The sequence below is a fragment of the Molothrus ater genome, chromosome 11 (assembly GCF_012460135.2).
Source record: "Molothrus ater isolate BHLD 08-10-18 breed brown headed cowbird chromosome 11, BPBGC_Mater_1.1, whole genome shotgun sequence".
NCBI lineage: Eukaryota > Metazoa > Chordata > Aves > Passeriformes > Icteridae > Molothrus > Molothrus ater.
In genome coordinates, this window is record NC_050488.2 from 19,656,106 (window position 1) to 19,677,636 (window position 21,531).

A 21,531-nucleotide genomic window follows, 5' to 3' on the forward strand; every position below is an offset into this window, starting at 1 on the left:
AAGGTGGGGAAATGTGTCAGTCAATAATTGCAAACTAAGGGAAGTGGAAATGGAGACAGGACAGAAAATGGGAGAGAACAGGAACCAGAACATCTCCGAGGGCTGACACAGACAGCTTTAAATCCTTGAGTTTCAGGCTCAAATGACTCTTATGGCTCACAGAACCATGGAATATCCTGAGTGGGAAAGGACTCACAGGGATCATCCAGCCCCACTCCTGGCCCTGCACAGACACCCCAAATCCCACCCTGGGCATCCCTGGGAGGGTTTTCCAAACCCTCCTGGAGCTGTGGCAGCCTCTGTGCCCATTCCCTGGGCAGCCTGGGCAGTGCCAGCACCCTCTGGGGTGTGAGTCCCATCCCCTTGGCTCGAGGTTTGCCTCTCTACAGAACCCCAAATGTTTGAGTCCTGACAGGCTGCAGAACTTTCTCACTACATCTTTGTGCCACTTTGAATGAAGTTTGAAAACACTTAGAGCCAGGATTCGAAGGGCAGGTGGGAAGTTACTCAGCAGGTTCATTCCCTGTCATAGACACAGGTGAGGGTGACACTGCTGATGTGTGACCCCAGTGACCTGCAGAGCGTGCCAGGGACCCGTGTGCCACGGGGGGGCTGCTAAAGACCGAGCCCAGGGATGGATCTCTGAACTCTGGGAACTCTAGAGCCCAAGGATGGAAGGTTGTCAACCCTGCAGCTGAACAATGGGAAGTGCTGTCAACCCTCGAGCCAAAGGATGGCACAGGAAGGGATGTTCCCCTGGGTGCAAAGAGAGGAAGGGATGCTCCCCCTGGATCCGAAGGATGGAAAGATGGGAAGCTGACCCGGGATTTGAACAATGGGAGGGAGGATAGCCCTGGATCCAAAGGAAGGAAGGAAGGGAGGGATGCTCCCCAGGATCCAAAGGAAGGGAGGAAAGAAGGGATGTTCCCCTGGATCCGAAGGAAGGGAGGGAGGGATGCTCACCCTGGATCCAAAGAAAGGGAGGTATGATCACCCTGGATCCAAAGGAAGGAAGGGAGGGATGCTCCTCGGGATCCAACGGAAGGAAGAGGGATGTTAGCCCTGGATCCGAAGGAAGGGAGGGAGGGATGCTCCCTAGGATCCAAACGAAGGAAGGAAGGGAGGGAGGGATGCTCCCCGGGATCCAAAGGAAGGGATGCTCGCCAGGATCCGAAGGAAGGGAGGAAGGCAGGGACGCTCCCTGGGATCCAGAGGAAGGCAGGGACGCTCCCCTGGATCCAAAGGAGGGAAGGGAGGAAGGCAGGGACGCTCCCCTGGATCCGAAGGAAGGGAGGAAGGAAGGAAGGAAGGCAGGGACGCTCCCCTGGATCCGAAGGAGGGAAGGGAGGAAGGCAGGGATGCTCCCTGGGATCCAGAGGAAGGCAGGGACGCTCCCCTGGATCCGAAGGAGGGAAGGGAGGAAGGCAGGGACGCTCCCCTGGATCCAAAGGAGGGAAGGAAGGAAGGCAGGGACGCTCCCCGGGTCCCGAGCGGTGCCCGCAGCAGCCCCGGGTTCGCACCGAGGCCGGGGGCGGGGTCGCTCGGGGGCGGGGCCAGGCCTCGCCCCGCCCCCGCAGCCGGTGCCGCGCGCGCAGCAGCCAATGGGAGCGCGGCCCGTCACCTGACCCGCGGCGCCTTCCCAGGTGCGCGCCGGCGGCGCCTCAGAGCGGGCGGCACCGCGCACCGGCACCGGCATCGCCGTGCTGGGGGCGGGCAGCAGGCACGGAGCGACCGCTCCGTCCATCCATCCCCTCTTCCACCCACCCACCCACCTACCTATCCATCCATCCATCCATCCATCCATCCCTCCATCGCTCCCGGCATCCCGGCGCGCTGGGACCGCGGCGGCAGCAGCGGATGTGCAGCCCCGGGGGACAACCGCGGCAGCGCCCGGCCGGCGGTGAGTGCGTCCGCCGGGCTCGGGGGAGCGAGCGAGCGAGCGAGCGAGCGGAGGCTGCGGGAGCGGCGCGGGTGCGAGGGCTGCGCTCCGGGCTGCGGGGATGTGCGCCGCGGTGCAGCGATGTGCGCTGCGAGCAAAGTTTGCGGTGGCGGACGCGCCCCCGGTGCCCCCCCGGGAGAGTCCCCGCGGGGTTTCGGTGGCTCCGCACCGCGCCGGGACCGCCCCGGGGCTGCGGCCGCCTCGCACCTCCGGGGCTGCGGGGTTCGGCTGCAGCATCGCTCTCCTCCTCCTCCTCCTCCCCCTCCTCCTCCCTCTCGGGTGCTCCGCTGCTCCCCGGGCCGGTTTGCGGTAAATGGGGGGTTCTGGGGGGGATCGGCGGTGCCGGGGGCCGGCGGTGGGCGCGGGGCCGGCGGTGCGGCAGCGCTGCCCGCGTCCCCCATTTGCATGCGAATGGGAGCGGATCCCGGCAGATGTCCTGCCTCATCCATTCACCCGCAGGAATGCGAGGAGACAAGGAGCCTTCAGTGTGACAATGGCCCTTCAGAAAGCGGCATAAAGGCGCAGTGTGAGCGGGGCCGCGGCTCCGCCGCCCTCCTCCCGCGGCCGCGGCTTTGTGCGCTGCGGGCGGAGCGGCCGCTCGGTCCCGGGGGCTGCGGGACCGGCCTGGGCAGAGCGGCCGGGGGATGCTCCTTGGGTCCCTGCCGCACGCAGCTGCCCTTCGGGGGCTCTTTGGGAACTCCGCTGCCCGAGAGGAGCGCGGGGCAGCGGCGGCTCCTCGCCCCGCACCGAAGGTCCCTGGCCGTGGGTCTGGCGGACAAAGGGACCGGCCCCGCTGCCGCCGCTTTGTCGCCGCTGTCAAAGGGCCCTTTGAGCGCGGGGCCGGCCCCCGGTCCCTGCCGGAGGAGGGACAGCAGCGAGGCGCATTGTGCCGCCGGCTCAGCCCTGCCGGGGCCGCACAACAGATGTTCGCCTGCGATTTTCGCTCTCCCCCAAGTTATTCTCTCCCCCTGTGCTGGCTCGGGGCGCATCTCCCACCATTTCAGGCGATGGAAGGGAAAGTAGCAGAATGAAACTCAAAGTAGGCGATAATGTTGTCCAAAGGTGAGAGATCACACACGGGGCGCTTCTGTTCCTGTCCTGGAGCTGTGCGAGAGCTCCCAAGTAACGAGTCCCTTCCATGAGAACTAGTTTGGAAACCTTTCAGTCCTTTCCTTACGGACTTCAAGGGTCCCTATAAAAGGAGCCCATTATTTCTGGAGATCATAAACCTCTTCTGGCCAACAGCTCAGATGTACCCACAGAGAGATCACAGAGCTTTGAATGACCAAAGGCACACCCAGCCTCAGTCCTGCTGTTGTCCAAAGGATCCAACCAAACTGAGTCCCAAAGTCTTGCGAGTCAAAGTTTAAATTAAAGACACACACTGAGAGGGACAAAGCAGTGCAGGAAGCTTCCCAGATGGAAAGTGAGGAGAGCCAGGATGGTTCTGCTCTCACCTCGGGCCAGGGAACAGCCCCAGGTGTCCCTGTGCCCCTGCTCTGCAGCCTCTCTTGTGCCACTGCTCCGGGACAAGAGCTCCAGTTTAACTTCTACCTCGGCAGTTCAAAGTTATCTGCACAACATTTTATGTAGCCCATATAAAATTATCTCTCCCAGTAGGCATTTTGGACGTTATTAGACCACTTACTGTGATGACCATAAAGCCTCTCCCATTTACCTAGAACAGATAACACTGCTGATCATTGAAGGAAATAGGATTTTGCATTAAGTTGGACAATTATAGAAGGATAACAACTTTTCACGTGAACTGTGAAGGACCTTTTTTTACTGCCATAAATAATGCTGAGCCCGTCCAAATTCAGGCTGAAAAAAGAAACTTCTGTTCAGCCTGACCTCACGGGGAACAGCCCTGGCACAGGTGCCCAGAGCAGCTGGGGCTGCCCCTGGATCCCTGGCAGTGCCCAAGGCCAGGCTGGACAGGGCTTGGAACACCCTGGGACAGCGGGAGGTGTCCGTGCCATGGCTGGGCTGGCACTGGATGATGTTGAGGGTCCCTCCCAACCCAAACCAGTCTGTGATTCCGTGATTCTCTGGGTGTCTTTGGTTCCAGCTCATGGAGCAAATGGGATAATTTCAAGGAGCAGTGGTTAAGCTCTCATCACCATCACTCATTGCTAATCCCCGCGGTGCCCGGAGCCCAGCTCGCTGCCGCGGGCGGAGGAGGGGATGCTTGCAGCCTTTGTTTCACACCGATACAGTAGCGTGGCACTGCAGAAGGCAGGGAAAACTTTTCCTGATCGGCGTGCAGGATTCCTGCTGCAGCCGGCTGCTGCCAAGGAGGGCGGCACAGCCCTGCTCCGCGGCTCTTCTTGTAGGGACACTTCAAACATCTTGGATGAATCATAGCAGCGGTCAAGTATTGCTGCTGCTGCAGCCTGCACAGCTTAATGTTCGCTGCAAAGGGGATTTGTGTGCATTATTGGGTCTGCAGATTTCTTCTTCTCGTTGTTAGGGGTGATAGAGACTCATCCGCATTTAAACAATGTTTTTAAATCTTTTTTTAGTTTCTCTTATGAGTCTTTTGAAGCTCTTATTTCTGTTAATCTTGACAATGAGTAAAAATGGGGACTTTGTTCACAAAGCTCTGAGCCACATTATGTCTGTCTCTTTTGGAGCTGCTCCTCCCCCAGGTGAGTGACTTGCATGGTCCCAGGTCTGCCTTTGTGTCAGGCTCAAGCATCAGGAAAATAAACCCAAACAAACAAAACCTAAGGAGAATAGTTAAGTGATGTTTATAGAACAGCTCTGGTCGAACAATATTTATCTTAGTTTATTTTCCAACCAGCAGAAAGTAGCAAGATGCTGCAAATATTTACAGAGCAGCCAAAATTCTCCAAAATAAAAATCCCTCTGTCTTCCTGTGCACTTTGTCGCCACGGAGGTGCCTGTTCTTTGAAGCCCTGATTAATATAGATGAGTTGTAATTTTCTGACCAAGCCATCCTAGTTCACATATATTATTCCATTGGCAGACATGTGGTCCCCACAGCTGTCCCCTCATTTGTGTATGAAATGGAAACACTGGTGGCATTTGTAGGTTACCATAGCTACACGAACAATACACGTGTGAGGCTTCATCCTGCCAAGCTCCAGATTTTTTCCTGGCAGACATTTTGTAGACACAGAACTGAAGAAAATCTATGTAAAGTTTTTGGAAGCACACAAATGCAGCCCTCCTCCTCTGTGTTTGTGTAAGGCTCAGGGACAGTGAGCCTGAGGTTCAGCCCCACCAGGGCTGATTCCTGCAGCCCCTTCCAGCCTGGAGACCCATGATGCTCCCAGGAGCCCAGAACTCCAGGTTGTGCTCCAGAGCAGTTAAGTCATTAACAGAGTCAGGCCTTAAACACATCTTTCTCAAAAAATCGTTTGTGAGTTCTACACAAAAGCGAGCGAGTTCTACACAAAAGGGACTTGGGAGCTGGGATGGTTTTTCTGCTGACTCTGTTGGGAGGGTTGGCAGTGCCTGCAGGGCTCCTGGGAGAGGGGAGAGGTGGGAAGCAGCCAGAGCCCCATGCCAGAGCAGAAATCCAAGGAAACTCACTGCAAATATTCCCATTCTCTGTTTTGTCTCTGCAATTAACGTGGGAAGAAAGATGGGCAAGAGCAGAGAAAATCCAAGAGCTGGCTTAGGAACTGCTTTTGTTGGTTTGTAATTAATTATTAAATAATGGTGTTTCTCTAAGATTTGGAGGGCCTAAGTTCTGCACAGGGACCTCACAGGACCACTCTGATAAGAAACAGTCCCTGCAGATGTGCTTGAGTTCCTCAGACTTTACCAGTCTCATTCTTTTCCTGCAGCTGAGTAATTAAGTTCTTCACTAATGGACTCTGCCAGGTCAGAGCTGAACACGTGGAGGGCTGAGAGCTGAAAGTTCTTCTGAACTCCACTCTCTTATCCTTTGCTACTTCAAACCCTGCAACTTTAAATTTTGTTTTGCTCTTTAGATGTCGTCTTTCCTTTTTCTGCTTAGGGCACTGAAGAAAAATACTGGATTGGCCTATTTTGGATTGGCCTAATTCTCCCCCTGGTGAAGGCAGGACAAGTCTGTGGTATCAGTGAGACAGGAATTAGTCTCTGCTCTTAACTTCTCCTGTAAAACATTTTTATAACTTCACCTTCTGTGTCTGTAACCTTAATTTGGTGTTACAAGGCAGTGTTTCCTTGGCATTCCATCTGGCTGAATTATTAAAAGAGCAGGAGCTGGTTTTTACCTGGAGCACAGTTTCTAAAGATCGAGTGTTTGCAGTGCAGCATTGCCTTTTTCTTCCCTTTTTAACTAACAGAACAACAAGGCAAAGCAAGTTTAAGTAACAGGCCTGAAATATTGAACAGGCTGCTGTAGTGAGAATGCACTGAAGTTATAAAAGTGCCAGGAGAAACAGCTTTTCCCTTATTTTATTGGGTACAGCAGCCTTACTACATAATTTTCTCTCCTGAGGCGCTGCCCTTTACTCCTCAGTGGTCACACAGGGCAGTATTTCCCTGACCAAATCCCAAACCAAAGCAGCTGAACACGGAGGCAAACCTTACTTGGGGGTTTCAGTTAGAAATTTCAGAAGTTGTCAGTCAGCATCTCATTTCCAGGTATTTAATTTAACTAACTCTGGTGGTTCCAGCAATTTGGGCACTGTCAGCTTGGATTAGAGCAGGAGAACCAAGGGCTTTTGGAAGCCAGGCCCCCCTGGAGGTACCTGGCAGGGTTTGCCTGGCTGAGCTCTGGGGAAGTGCAGCCCCCAGCCTGCTCCTGGGGGAGAGCTCCTGGGAGGGAGCAGAGCCCAGGCACACAGAAGCACACACAAACACACACAGTGACACACAGTGACACACAATCACACACACAGTGACACACAATCACACACAGTCAATCACACACAGTCACACACAGTCACACACAAACACACACAGTGACACAGTCACACACAAACACACACAATCACACACAATCACACACAATCACACACAGTGACACACAGTGACACACAATCACACACAATCAATCACACACAGTCACACACAATCACACACAATCACACACAGTCACACACAATCAATCACACACAATCACACACAGTCACACACAGTCACACACAATCAATCACACACAATCACACACAATCACACACAGTCACACACAATCACACACAGTCACACACAATCAATCACACACAGTCACACACAATCACACACAGTCACACACAAACACACAGTGACACACAGTCACACACAGTCACACACACAGTCACACACAGTCACACACAGTGACACACAGTGACACACACACACACAGTGACACACAGTCACACACAATCACACACACACACACAGTCACACACACAGTCACACACAGTCACACACAGTCACAGAATGATGAGGTTGGGAGAGACCTCTGAGATCATCGAGTCCAACCTGTGCCCTAACACCTCAACTAAACCACAGCACCCAGTGCCATGTCCAGTCTTATTTTGAACACACCCAGAGATGGTGATTCTGCCACCTCCCTGGGAAGAGCATTCCAGTGCTTTATTATCCTTCCAGTGAGAAATTTCTTCCTGCTATCCAAGCTGTCCCTTCCCTGCCGCAGCTGGAGGCTGCGTGCTCTGGTTCTGCCAGAGACCGACCCCACCTGTCCTCAGCCTCCCTTCAGGAAGGTGTGGAGAGCAATGGGGGCACCCCTGAGCCTCCTCTGCTCCAGGCTGAGCACCCCCAGTGGTTCCTCACAGGGTTTGTGTTCCAAACCCCTCTCCAGCCTCGTTGCCTCCTCTGGATGTGCTCAAGCATCTCCACATCCTTCCCAAACTGAGGGGCCCAGGACTGGACACAGCACTCAAGGTGTGCTCAAAGGAGGAGTTGGGGTGGGGGTCTCCTCACCCCCAGAGGCACCCCCAGGCAGGTGTTGGGGTTTCTTCCCTCCAGAGGCACCCAGAGCCCGTTCCCAGCGCTGTCCCAGTTCAGCCCAGCATCCCAGGGGACTCCAGAGGGGATCCCAAAGGACTCCTGGCTCTGGGAGGCACATCCCACCCCTGGGCTCAGCTGGGAGGCTCTGGCTGCACCCCAGAGGGGTTGGTTTGTGATGAGCAGGGGGTGTTAAAGGCGGGTGTGGGATGGTAGAGCAGCACAGCTGAGCCTGGGATGGGGAAGGTGCAGGGATGGGTCTGGCAGCAGGATTGGGATGGATTGGGGATCACCTGCCACAAACACACACATTTCAGCACCACACATCTTACCAGTGGGGCTGAGACCCAAACCAGGTTCCTCTATGCTCAACAAACACTTTTCCAAGTGAAAGAAGCTCCACCTGTGGCAGTGCTAACCCAGAGCTCCAGCCCTGCCACTGGAGAGTTTCACCTGAGAGTTTCCTTATTTTATCCTGCTCTAAAGAGAACACTCCTGCCTGGAGAAGCTGCTTAAGTTCCTGGGAGACATTCCCTGGCTTCCTCCTCCACCCTGGAGTCTGACACATCACATCCTAAGGAACTTCTACAAAACACCTCAGAGTTATTCAGAGAGAATCCCCGAGCTTGTCCTAAGTTTGGTAGAATAACATTTTACATTGTTTTAATAAAATATCAATCAAAGCTTGGATTGTCTTTTCGTAATTTGAAAATGTTTATCATTTATATAATGAATCCTTCATTTTCTGTTATTTCATGCATCATATCATTTATATGATTAAGCAAGTCCAAAACTATCTAATAAATTCATACCTTGCTAATGTGCTGCATACAATTACTGGGATGCAGATGAGCTACTGATTGGCCTTGTTAAATTTTTAAATTACAAATGATCCATCATTCTAACAGAAATAGAGTAAATATTGATAGTTCCAGAGAGCCACCAGTGACTTGTAAATGCATTGAAAAATAACTTATCTTAGCCATAGGTGAACAAGCCACTGCAAAAATGAAGTTTTTTAATTGCTGCTTGAAAACAGGTCTTTAAAATGGGTTCATTGTAGTAAAAGGCACCGAGTAAAACCAGGTCAGTGGTTTTTTCTAAGTTCATTGACAAATCTGTTTTCCTTTCTCTTTCTGCCCCCTTTAAGTGCAACAAATCTGGTTTATACAAATTAAACATTACCATGCCCAAATGAATCACTGTAATTAGGTAAAGATTTTATCTATAAAGCACCAATAACTCAAAATTCTGAGGGGAAAAAACTTCCTTTCTGCAAAAGGCAGAAATTGTAGTACCTCTGTGTTCTGCAAGCACTGATGAAAGAAACAATCCATGGAAAACCTGGGATGTGGCCATGACCAGCCTGGGGACTAAAGCTCAAGGGACAGTTCATAGCCTGTTCCTAAACACACAGTACATTGAATTAGATGTATTTCCTCTCTTTCTTAGTCTCATGAAGGTCTCAAAGCAAGTCTGTTTTCTGCATGGAGCAAAAAGCATCAACATTCAGAGAGAATGAGAGATATGGTTAAATTCAGGCTGTGGGGGTTCCACGCTCTCAGCTGACTGAGCTTCCCTGCCCTGATCCCATGGCAGTGGTTTTGGAATGAAACAGTGCTGGAGAGCACTTATTCCATGCAGCAGAAGTGCAGAAAGACTCATGGAAAAGGGGAGGGTCATGGCATGCAGCAGAGGAACTGGAGAGAGAGAAAAGAAAAGAGCCTTTTTCTCAGGTCAGAGTCAGGCCTTGGTTCAGAGCAGTTCCAAACCCAAATCTGTGGCCACTTAATGGAATTAGTTCTGTCCCTTCCCAGCTTGGTTGAGTTCCAGATCTTTGTCTTGGTGCTAACAGCCTTTCTATTACATCTCAGCACCTCCCATGCTAAATCCATTTATTCTGTTAGTGCCATGCTCACAGTCTGTCCTATCAGATCTTCCCATATCAGCCAACTCAATATATGGGTCTATTAGCATTTAAATATATATAGCTCAGAAACAGAGAATTGGATTTTGTAAGCATAAAACTCAGAAAAAAAATCAATAAAAGTCTGTTTTATTCTAAGGGCTGAAGTCTGTGTCAGCACACTACATGTACAAACTGTGTAGATATAGATCTAGGCTAATAGTAAAATACAGTTTAATACTTAATCACTAATAATTGAAATGCTAACACATATTACAGCCACAGGAAACAGAATTATCAAAACAGAGAGTAACAAGGACCAGAAAAAGAACTTTTTCCCTTGATTGAAGAATTGAAGATAAGCAATTGAAGCTCCATGCACATATAATTTTTAATAACAAGCCTTATGCATTCCCTACAGCCAGCACCATTGTGTTGATTTACAAATACCTCCAGAGCTCCTGACTCATTCTGGTTGGGATTTATCAGGCTCTGTTTGCAGCACAGGGTTTTTTTGGCATCCTCTGTGGTAGTAACAACCACGTACACACCGGGGTCTTTCCCAACTGTGGGGGATCCTGAGTGACTCACAAAACTGGAGTTTGATCTAGAACTGTGTAGGAAGCAAAATAATCACACTGCCAGGAGCCAGTCAGCAAAAAGGGAGGAAAAGGATTTTCTGTTCCTTCAGGAAAATCCTCTGGAGTTCTGGCAGCCCTCTTTCTCCTGCTTAAAAATATTCCTCGTCTGCTCCTTTATTAACACTTTGCTTCCACTGGCCAAGTTTCCACAATCCAACCCAATCTCTGCATACCCTTCATACCCTTTGTCCTCTTTCTTTTTTTTTTTTTTTTTTTAGATTTTCGTTTGAATTGTGCTGATTTTGATAGATAGTAAGAAGCAGAGAATTTCTGACCTGCTCTACATGAAATCCTTGGGCAGGAGGTTCCCCCATGGATTACAAAGATGCTCAGATCCTTCCACGTTGTTCTGAGATCCCAAATATGCTATGACTCAATCCATTTCTACTCTTTAACTATGGCAAGAAGCCAAAGCAGAATTTCTTCACCTTTGGTCCCCTTTCATTCATCAGCCAGCAGACACACAACATGCAAAAAGAGTTGGAAGAGGTCTTTCCAAATTAGTTATGCTCTGGAAATTCTAGATACTGTACTAAAACCAGTCAGGTTTCAATTCTGCCTGGGATTTGAAACGGAGAGAGGGCTGGGGAAGGGTTAGGGCACGTGAGGGGGGAGGAAAGCACAGCCCAGGGGTTTGCTCCATCACCTGCAGGGCAGGCAGAGGGGAGGAGCTGCAAGGAAGGGCTCAGGGGCCTGGATCCTGACCTGGCAGTGGAATGGGCTGGCTCTCAGAAATGCTGATCCAACCAAGAAATTTCCTCTGGTGAGGGTGTGGGGCCAGAACAGTGGTCACAGATGGGATTCATCAGCCAGCACATGCACAACATGCAAAAAGTGGTTGGAAGAGGTCTTCCCAAATCAGTTATGCTCTGCTGAGGATGTGGAACCAGGACAGTGGTCACAGGTGGGATTCTTCTGCATCAAATGGAATCAAAGCTTTGCCTTCACACTGAGCCCTTTCAGCAGGACATGAAAACAAGTGCTGGACAACAGAACAGCCCACCTTGTCCCAAACTCATTCATGAAGAGTAAGAAAGCTGATGATAATTTGTGTTGCTGGCATAAGAATATTCCTGCTGCACAACCACATCTCACCTTTCAGGTTTCAGGGCCCTGAAGTGGTTTATGAGATTTTTTTTCTTTCCTAAAGCAAATAGCTTCTATAATTTGACAGCCCACTGCTTGGCAAGCCCCTGTTATTGCTGATGTTTCTAATATGACTGGTTAATGGTAATCTGGGAGAGATTTTCCATCAGTTGCCAGAAGCTGGGTTGCAGTTCTCTGGTGGATTTGATGGGCCTGCAGGGGATCCAGCCCCTTGCACTCCAGAGCAGTCTGTGAATGAAAACCATTTTTCCCTCTCCTGCAAATTTACTTCAGTACTTTAATGAAAAATACTGTATCAGATGCGAGTCTTAAGAATAAGCTCCAATAAATTACAAATTTCCAAGCTGTAATATGCTGGTTCTGCAGCACAGGCGTTATGAATAGGATGCTCTTTGCAGTTCTTTGGTGGAGATAAGAGTAGTATTTTTCAAAAGAACACAGATAAAGCATGGTTGTTTTGAGATACAGCAAATCACCTTCTCACCAGAGCTTTCCCCAAAATTAAACACAGACTTTATTTTGATGGAATGTGTGTACAGATGAGAAGAAAAAGTAGGCATTATTTGCAAGGAAAAAAAGCCTCAAAACTTTAATATTATAAATCCCTGAAGATGTGTTTTGAGGCTTTATACCATTATTACATGTCCTACGGGCCCTTGTTTCTGTATTTCCTTTTAATACCCAGCTCCCACGTTCAGATTTCTTCAAGCTCCTTCAACTGTCATCATTTTCAGCTTGATTTTTCTGTGTTTTCCACAGTTCAGACCTGTAAATAGCTTATTTCCTGATGACACTGGAGACTTTAAAAACCTCACTATAAAAGGCTTATTACCAAGCATTATTCCTCAATATTTTTCTAAATACACAGGATTGCACTTGTAAATTTAACTCCTGGGAAAGGAGCCCATTCCATGGCTGGAAATTAAACTCCAAGTTCCCTTTCTCTAGGATGCACAAGGTCACTGATGCTCTTGACTGGAGTGGCTTTAGTAACCTGCTTTTAGACTGGGCTTAGTGTTGAGCTTACTGCTGGGATTTAGAGGCTGCTCCCATTTCAGTGCCTCTCCCTCCTAAAGCCTGGTCAGAGGCTCTGGCTCAGCTGAGCAAGCACCAATCCCTGTTTTATCCATAAATCCCTGTTTTATCCATGGAAAAAAGGGGATGCACAGCTGCAGAGGCCCTGCTGAAGGGCAGGGCAGGGCAGGGCAGGTTTTACCTCCAGCACACACAAATGCCTGTGGTGGAGTTTGCAGGGGTCCCAGGATGAGGGAAGGGATGAGAATCCTGACTCCATGTTTCAGAAGGCTGATTTATTATTTTATGAGATGTATTATATTAAAAGAAAATGATATAGTAAAACTATACTAAAAGAACAGAAGAAAGGATTTCATCAGAAGGCTTGAAAGGAAAGAATGGAATGATGATAAAATCTTGTGACTGACCAGAGAGTCCGAGCCAGCTGGGCTGTGATTTGCCATTAATTAGAAACAACCACATGAGCCCAATCCCAGATGCCCCTGTTGCATCCCACAGCAGCAGATAACCATTGGTTACATTTAATTTCTGAGGCCTCTCAGCCTCTCAGGAGCAAAGATCCTAAGGAAAGGATTTTTCATACAATGTGTCTGTGACAAAAGCCTTTCCTTAACCTTGCCCATCTGCCCTAACCAGCCTGCAGCGATGCCAGCCTGAGCTCCCTGTGCTCCAGGGGTGCTTCCAGCATCCCCAGAGCTCCAGCCCAACCTCCAGCTGGAGCTCCCCTCTCCCAGGAGGCTCCTCACAGAGTCACAGCATGGCCAGGCTGGAAGGGACAGCTGGTGCCACGTCCCTGCTCCAGCCGGGCCATCCCAGAGCACAGGACCGTGTCCAGAGGGGTCTGGAACAGCCCCAGAGATGAGACTGCAGCCCCTCTCAGGACAGTGTGGGCAGGGAGCGGTCACTGCACAGGGAAGTTCTGCCTCGTGCTCACCAGGAGCTTCTGGGCATCCGTTCCTGCCTCTTCCTGCTGTCCTGAGGGACGCAGCAGAGCCTGGGGCTGCCCTGCTCCCAGTCTGGATTCCACTGCCCAGTTCCACCTGAGCCCCCCCAGGGCTGGCACTAACCCTGCCCCAGGCTGGGCTGTCCCACCCAGCCCAGGCTGCAGCAGCCAGGTTTGCCTGAGGGATGGGGATGGGGATGCAGGAGCTGCACGAGCCCTTGGCACAACAGACAATTTTCCAGCACGCAGCTCAGGTACTGAGGCTCAGCCTGGGAAAGGGGAGGAATGGGGGATCAGCTTGTGCTTCTGGCTCTCAGCAGCTACAGAATAAATTGCTTGTCTTAGCCTGAGGTAATTTTTTCATGCGTCTGATCCTTCCAACTTTTACCTGGGCACACTCAGTGCAGGTGGCTCAGTGCCGACCAAAATCTGGGCTGATGCTACTGCAATATAAAAGAAATTCTGCAGGAATGAGCCACGTAGCTGTGCACTGGGAGGATTTGCTGTGGCAGCATCACTGTTCCAAAATGCCCCCAGATATCCATGTGCAAACAATATTGTTGCTCCTTTCAGCGAATTTTAATAGTGACCATTAATACAGTTGTCAGGGAAGTGACAACACTTTGTTTTCCTATTACCAAGCAAAAATGCACAGTATCTGTTCTTTTTAGTTGGCAGGTTAAGTGTGAACACTTTTAATGAACAGTTTACTTCGTGCTTGTCCCTTCATATTTTCCTCTTCCTGCACTGGAGCTTTAAATGTATTTTTTTATTCCAATCACCCACCCAACCTCACTCTTTGAGAGCCACCAGTAAAGCTGTGGTTGCCAGAGCACACCTCTTCCCACCCACCTTCTTTCCCTTGGAAAAACTGAGGTGAAGGACCCACTACTCCATAGCCAAACACCCGCCCTCATGGGCCAAACCAATTCTCAGGATTAACCATTTCTCAGAATTTAGGTGGGAAAGGAGGAGTTAGACCTCCCCATGGCAGTTCCAGGATGGGAGGCAGGAATGATGCTCCTGTTTCTGCCCTCAGGGAGCAGGAACAAGCCCATGGCCCAGGCAGCTGCTGTGGGTTTGCTGGTGGCAGAAATGTGGCTTTTTTTCTGCACTGGGTACTGAGCAGTGCCATGGAAAATGCATTTAATTAGCTCGGAGTAAAATAATTCCCTCCATATCTCTCACATAAAATTAGCCATTATTTCTGCTGATATCAAGTTACCAGCTGTTACAACTGCTGTTGTGGGTTGGAACAGCAGAAAATATGAATCTAACAAATGAGAGGGATGGCAGGGAATGCTAAAAGCTTTCCTTCACACCCTCAGTGTCTGTGACACCAAACCCTGCAGAGGTGTCTGGGATCAGTGCTGGGGAGCTGAGAATCCTGGGCAGCAGAGGGATGGGGTTTGGTGGCTGCTCTGCTGCCTCTGTAGCTTTGGGCAGGGCTGTGCATGGGGTTTTACACAGCACAGGTGGCTAAAACCAAAGGCCATGACTTGGCTTGTCCCTCCTGCTGGGCCACATGGGGCTGCTCACAATTCACTCTCTGGTTACCCTGGAATTGCATTTCCAGCTTCATCCAAGCTGCCCTGGGCTGGGAGAGACTGAGGAAAGCAATGTGTGTGTTGTTTCTAAATTTGCAGTCAAAGAAAATTAAATCCGTTTGCAGTAGAAAATAGCTACAGAAGAGAACAAGCCACTAGGAACTTGTAAAATCATATATTTACAGTGATCATAAACCCAGAACTCTGGTCAATAAACCCACAAACGCCTTCTTAGCGAGGATGAACAATAACTGTAACGTGCAAGTAAGAGGATATAAATATTCAACAAAGAAAGATCAAATTTGATTTTTTTTTTGCAACATCTAGACACGCTCCTACATATTTTAAAAGAACCTTTGAAGTGTTTTTCAGGCAGTTTGGTTTTTAAAGCATTACATGATTCATGCAGCTACATCAGGGCTAAAGCAGTCGTAAAACATCATTAGGCCCCTCAGCTTTGTAAGGCTCCAACTCCCTCCTTTCTCTTCATGCCCTGAGAAGCTGCAGGAGAGATTCCACAGGCAGGAATTTTGGGAGCAATGCTCTGTCTTTGCTCCAGAGCCAGAGCAGGGACATGTCCCTGTATGAGGGGACAGCCCATGATGGGCACAGCAGCTCAGGGCACCTCCTGTACCTGGCATTGAAAGCACTGCCTGCATTATTCACTGCAAAACATTGCCATTTGAAAATCTGCAGTTAAATCAATTAAACTTCAGATTCCATCAATTTTCCTAGAATTGACTGGCTTGGGTCAGCTACAAATGCGTGGCTGTGGAGGGAAGCATCCATCAGAGTCAGCACAGCTCAGCTACCCCAGCTCCTCATCACTCCACGATAACACATCCCCTACTACCACGGCGCCATTAGGATTTATTTTTTAAAACATTCTTAGTCAATTCTTCCATCAGTGGGAAGTTATTTGGGAAGGAATGTTGGTCCTACAGTTGGTTTTCCCTGCTCCAGCAGAGTCTGCTCAGCTCTCATTCAAGTCTCAGCTACTAGACAGAAAATCTGACTCAACAGGGTCAAATGTGTTCTGGGTCCCAGTCCTCTTCCCCTTCCTCCAAAGCACAACCACAGAATAACAATATAAAAATAATTAATAAAATTGCTGTTGGGTGTGTTCTACCTACAGCTCTACATCATAATCTAAAATAAAACACTGTGGTTTCCTTATTTAATATGATCAGATTTAGAAGTAAGCGTTGTACAAATGGGATTCCTGTCCCCACTATCCAGAAGAGTATTTTGAACCTATTTTAGGAGCTGTATTTAATTTTAATATTTTATATAGTACCATCTCTTGTTGGCTGTGACTTGGTTGAAGCTTTGCTATGTTCTAATTGAAAAAGATGTGATTTCATCACTGAGTTCTCTCAGATATCACAGAGTCACAGAGTGGTTTGGGTTGGGAGGGACCTTAAAGCCCATCCAGTGCCACCCCTGCCACCTTCCAATGTCCCAGATGGCTCCAAGCCCCATCCAACCTGGCCTTGGACACTTCCAGGGGTGGGGAGTCCACACAGCACAACCTGATTATTTTAGTTACAGAAAACCCCACACCTTTTCTTTGAGAAGTCTGAACTGCACTCACCAGAGCGATTTTCCAATGAAGGGAGAAGGAGAAAGATTCTACCAGGAGATTCTCCTGGAATATGTGTTCAAAGCCCCCGGTATCACCAGATGTTCTGAGGTGCCTGGACACAGCTGGGTTAATTTAAAGGCACTCTTGCATGAACAACTTCAGGCTAAGCAGACATAGATGTAGGGCTTACACAGCAATTTGGAATTGTGGTGAGCAGTTCATACCATCACAATGCAGTACAAACAGCTGAAATAAGGGCAGTACATTCATTTAATCAAATTTACTGTTATTGTTTGGGGCTGAGCTGGATTAAATCTAAGCTGTTATCTGGAACTGATTTGATTAACTGGGATAAATTTTGGCAAAGTTCATGAGCATTTAGCTTCAAACTTCTAAACCAGCAGCTTCCTGAGCCTTAATTCCACACAGCTGAAGTCTCAGCCTTGGGGACAGGGATTGGGTGTTGATGCTTGTCTGAGACCCTGCTTTGCTCACCAGCACATCCTCCACCCTCAGCATTCCCAAGCCATTCAAACTACTCCTGCAGGGTAGATCTGAAAGGTATCCATCCCAACGTTTTATTTTTAGATAATTCTCTCTGAGAGATTTCTCATGTAAACCCCAAGAAGGAGAGAGTTCCAAACCCTAGATAATTTACCTGCACCAGATTGGGATTTTTGGAAGAGATTACTATTAAAATAATGATTGTTTGCAGATATTTTCTTTCAAAGGTTGAAGAAACTAAATAATAGATGAACTGTATCTGAGCTGAGCATAACATATACCCTAATCTGCTTTCAGGACCATCTTCAGGCACTGATTTACGGAAGAATCTAAAACACTGAGGAGCAGCTGAGAGTCTTCAGAGCATTTCTTAACTTCACTAAACTCAGAAAATCATCTTTCACCTTTCTGGATGTCCGAGCCTTTCACCTCAAGCGTCAAGCTTTACGTTTCCTGCCTGATAGGGGATCGCCCTCTTCCTCCGTGGGGAATTTAGGGGGCTGGGGAGCTGAACCCCCTCGCTGGCCAGCATGGCAAAGGTTAGAGTTGTTTTAACTGTGTGCCAGTTGGTGCTAGAATTGTTAATGAATTCATTAACTGAGTCTTCCATACAGAGCAGTGAATGTCCACAGCTTTGTGTCTGTGAAATCAGGCCCTGGTTTACACCTCAGTCAACCTACAGGGAAGCCACCACAGTTGACTGCAACGACCTCCGGTTGACAAAAATCCCCAGCAACCTCTCCAGTGACACTCAAGTCCTCCTGTTACAGAGCAACAACATTGCAAAGACCACAGACGAACTCCAACAGCTCTTTAATTTAACAGAACTGGATTTTTCACAGAATAACTTCACGAGTATCAGAGATGTGGGGCTCTCCAACCTCACTCAGCTCACGACTTTGCACCTGGAGGAGAACCAGATCACAGAGATGACTGACTACTGCCTGCAAGACCTCTGCAATCTGCAGGAGCTCTACATAAATCACAACCAGATCAGCAGCATTTCTGCAAACGCATTCTCCGGCCTCAAAAATCTTCTGAGATTACACCTCAACTCCAACAAATTAAAGGTTATTGACAGCCGTTGGTTTGATTCTACTCCCAACTTAGAGATTCTCATGATTGGAGAAAACCCAGTGATTGGAATACTTGATATGAATTTCAAACCACTCTCAAACTTAAGGAGTCTAGTTTTAGCAGGTATGTACCTCACAGACATTCCTGGCAACGCGTTAGTAGGCTTGGATAGTCTTGAAAGTCTTTCTTTTTATGACAACAAATTGGTAAAAGTTCCTCAGCTTGCGCTTGAGAAAGTTCCCAATTTAAAATTCCTGGATCTCAACAAAAATCCAATTCATAAAATTCAAGAAGGGGATTTTAAAAACATGCTCAGATTGAAAGAGCTTGGGATCAACAACATGGGAGAACTCGTGTCTGTTGATAGATACGCGCTGGACAACCTGCCTGAGCTCACAAAGCTGGAGGCCACCAACAACCCAAAGCTGTCTTACATCCATCGCCTGGCGTTCCGCAACGTCCCCGCCCTGGAGAGCCTGATGCTCAACAACAATGCCTTGAATGCAGTCTACCAAAAGACAGTGGAATCCCTCCCAAACCTGCGGGAGATCAGCATCCACAGCAACCCGCTCAGGTGCGACTGCGTCATCCACTGGATCAACTCCAACAAAACCAACATCCGCTTCATGGAGCCTCTCTCCATGTTCTGTGCCATGCCCCCAGAGTACCGGGGACAGCAGGTGAAGGAGGTGCTGATACAGGATTCAAACGAGCAATGTCTTCCAATGATCTCTCACGAGACCTTTCCCAACCACCTGAACCTGGACATCGGCATGACGGTGTTTTTAGATTGCCGGGCCATGGCAGAACCTGAGCCAGAAATCTACTGGGTCACCCCTCTGGGCAATAAGGTCACCGTGGAAAGCCTCTCTGACAAATACAAGCTGAGCAGTGAGGGCACCTTGGAAATCTCCAACATCCAGGTTGAGGACTCTGGGAGATACACCTGTGTGGCTCAGAACATAGAGGGGGCTGACACGAGGGTCGCGACCATCCGGGTGAACGGAACGCTCCTGGATGGCACCCAGGTGCTGAAAATCTACGTTAAACAAGCTGAATCCCATTCCATCCTGGTTTCTTGGAAAGTCAACTCCAATGTCATGACATCCAACTTAAAATGGTCATCGGCCACAATGAAGATTGACAACCCTCACATCACCTACACCGCCCGGGTCCCGGTGGATGTCCACGAATACAACCTCACACATCTACAGCCCTCTACAGATTATGAAGTGTGTCTGACCGTGTCCAACATCCACCAGCAAACACAGAGATCCTGTGTCAACGTCACAACCAAAAACGCGGCTTTTGCGCTGGATATTTCCGACCAGGAAACCAGCACGGCCCTGGCAGCGGTGATGGGATCCATGTTTGCCGTCATCAGCCTCGCCTCCGTCTCTGTTTATATTGCAAAAAGGTTTAAGAGGAAAAACTACCACCACTCATTGAAAAAATATATGCAAAAGACCTCTTCAATCCCCCTGAACGAGCTCTACCCTCCTCTTATTAATCTCTGGGAAGGTGACAGTGAAAAAGACAAGGATGGCTCTGCAGAGACCAAGCCGACCCAAGTCGACACATCCAGAAGCTATTACATGTGGTAACTCAGAGGATATTTTGCTTCTGGTAGTAAGGAGCACAAAGACTTTTTTGCTTTATTCTGCAAAAACGACAAGTTGAAGACTTTTGTATTTTTGACTTTGCTAGTCCGTGGCAGAGCGGTGAGGACAGGTGGATATTTCAGGATTTTTTAGTATAGCGTATCGCAATGGGTTGACACAAATGGCAGCTTCACCTAGCTTCCACTCCTCTGTTTATTTTATTACTTTTTTTCCCTTTTTTTAATTTTTTTTTTTTTTTTTTAGTTATTGTGCTAAACTTAACACTGTCCTAACTCCAGTGCTGAATGAAAAGAAGGAGGGGCTGGGTGAGCCCGCGTTCCCCGGAGCCATCGCGGGGCAGGATCGCGCCGAGCTCAGCCTCAGTTTTGGACCTGCAGTGAACTAGGTTTGTGACCCTGGGCTGAGGACTCCACCCTGAGAAAAGGAGACCCTGGATGATGTTAGTTGACTGTACTGTAATGTTGTATCAACTGATTTGAATGTTTTTGACTTTCAGCAATGAGTTTTCTTTTTTATTATTATTTTTGTAGTAGTTGAAGGCTTAGGTAAAGCTAACAGGCAATAGGAATAAGTACATCCAATTTTTTAATGTAACAGACTAAATGTTAATTGTTCTTATTCTTTTTATTCTATTTAGTAGACACTTTTGAAGAACTACTAGAGTTTTGTTGTGTTTAAATCACCAACACACGGTGTTTAATGAAGGCAGAGCTATAATAAATTTAGTTTTGTTCTGATGTTTTTAATTTAGAAATCACAATAATGTATTGGGTTTAGACGTCACTAGTTTGACTGGTGATCATGTTTTGACATAAAATATATCCAAAATGTTATATAAAAAAATATCATGGGGGTTTTTTCTTGATGAAGTTCCAGGTTCAGGTTTTTTATGCATTTATGTTAATAGCAGTGTTTTCTCTGCACTAGAGGCAAAATATGGGAAATAATTTATTGAGAAAAATGTCTCAGCATGGCTTTTGGACTGAGAGTCACATGCAGAATCAAAACTGTTTGGCATAGGGTACACAGCAAGAAGAACTCACAGAGTGTGAACAGGACATTTTCCTTTTTGTATACTTTTCTGTTTATATTTTGAGCTAAGATAGAAATGAAGCTGACATTTAGCTGTCATTACCATCAGTTAGGACAAAAAAAACTCAGTGCTACCAAACTGAAATAAACCAGTTGAATCTTGGAATATACTTGAAGAGAAACTTATTTGGAATAATGTTCCTCCAAAAGCAGAAATTAAGATTAAAACTACCAAGACAGTTACACTTGGTCCAATACTGAACTGTGTTTTTTACAGGCTTAAAATGAATCCATATTCTGGGTATTTTCCTGAGTTACTGTGGTAAAGGAGAGCAGCAGTGATCTGTGTGCACTGGGTACAATATAAAGGCATCATTTACAGTTGAACCTATGGAAATGTTGTGCGTTGTCTTTTCTGAATCCCTGGAAGTTCTGCACGTGAGTGAAGAGCAGGGTGGGCTCTGGGGAACACGAGGTCACAGCACACAGCTCCCCTCAGCAGCAAGCACAGCAGTTTCTACACTTTATCACTGCTTTCAATGTGCAATTTTTACATATTTTTACACACCAAAAAAGTTCTTGGTAAGTAAAAGTTAATTGTTCAAAGCACAGATGTGCCTGGGGCTGTGTGAAGTTTTTTAACTCATCGGCTTCTCAAATATATCCAAGTCCCCTTAAAA

At 48.2% G+C, this 21,531-nt stretch overlaps 1 protein-coding gene across 1 annotated transcript; it reads left to right on the forward strand.

The window, feature by feature from the left end:
• Positions 1 to 1,682: 1,682 nt before the first annotated feature.
• On the forward strand, positions 1,683 to 21,238 carry LRRN1 (leucine rich repeat neuronal 1). The gene is made up of 2 exons (XM_036391130.2): positions 1,683 to 1,900; positions 17,418 to 21,238. Exon 2 carries the CDS (start codon positions 17,651 to 17,653, stop codon positions 19,799 to 19,801), a length of 2,151 nt encoding a protein of 716 aa, XP_036247023.1. The 5' UTR covers positions 1,683 to 1,900; positions 17,418 to 17,650; the 3' UTR covers positions 19,802 to 21,238.
• Positions 21,239 to 21,531: the final 293 nt, after the last annotated feature.

Coding starts and splice junctions, on each gene's coding strand:
- LRRN1 (XM_036391130.2), top strand. CDS start 17,651: ATGGCAAAGGTTAGAGTTGTTTTAACTGTGTGCCAGTTGGTGCTAGAA.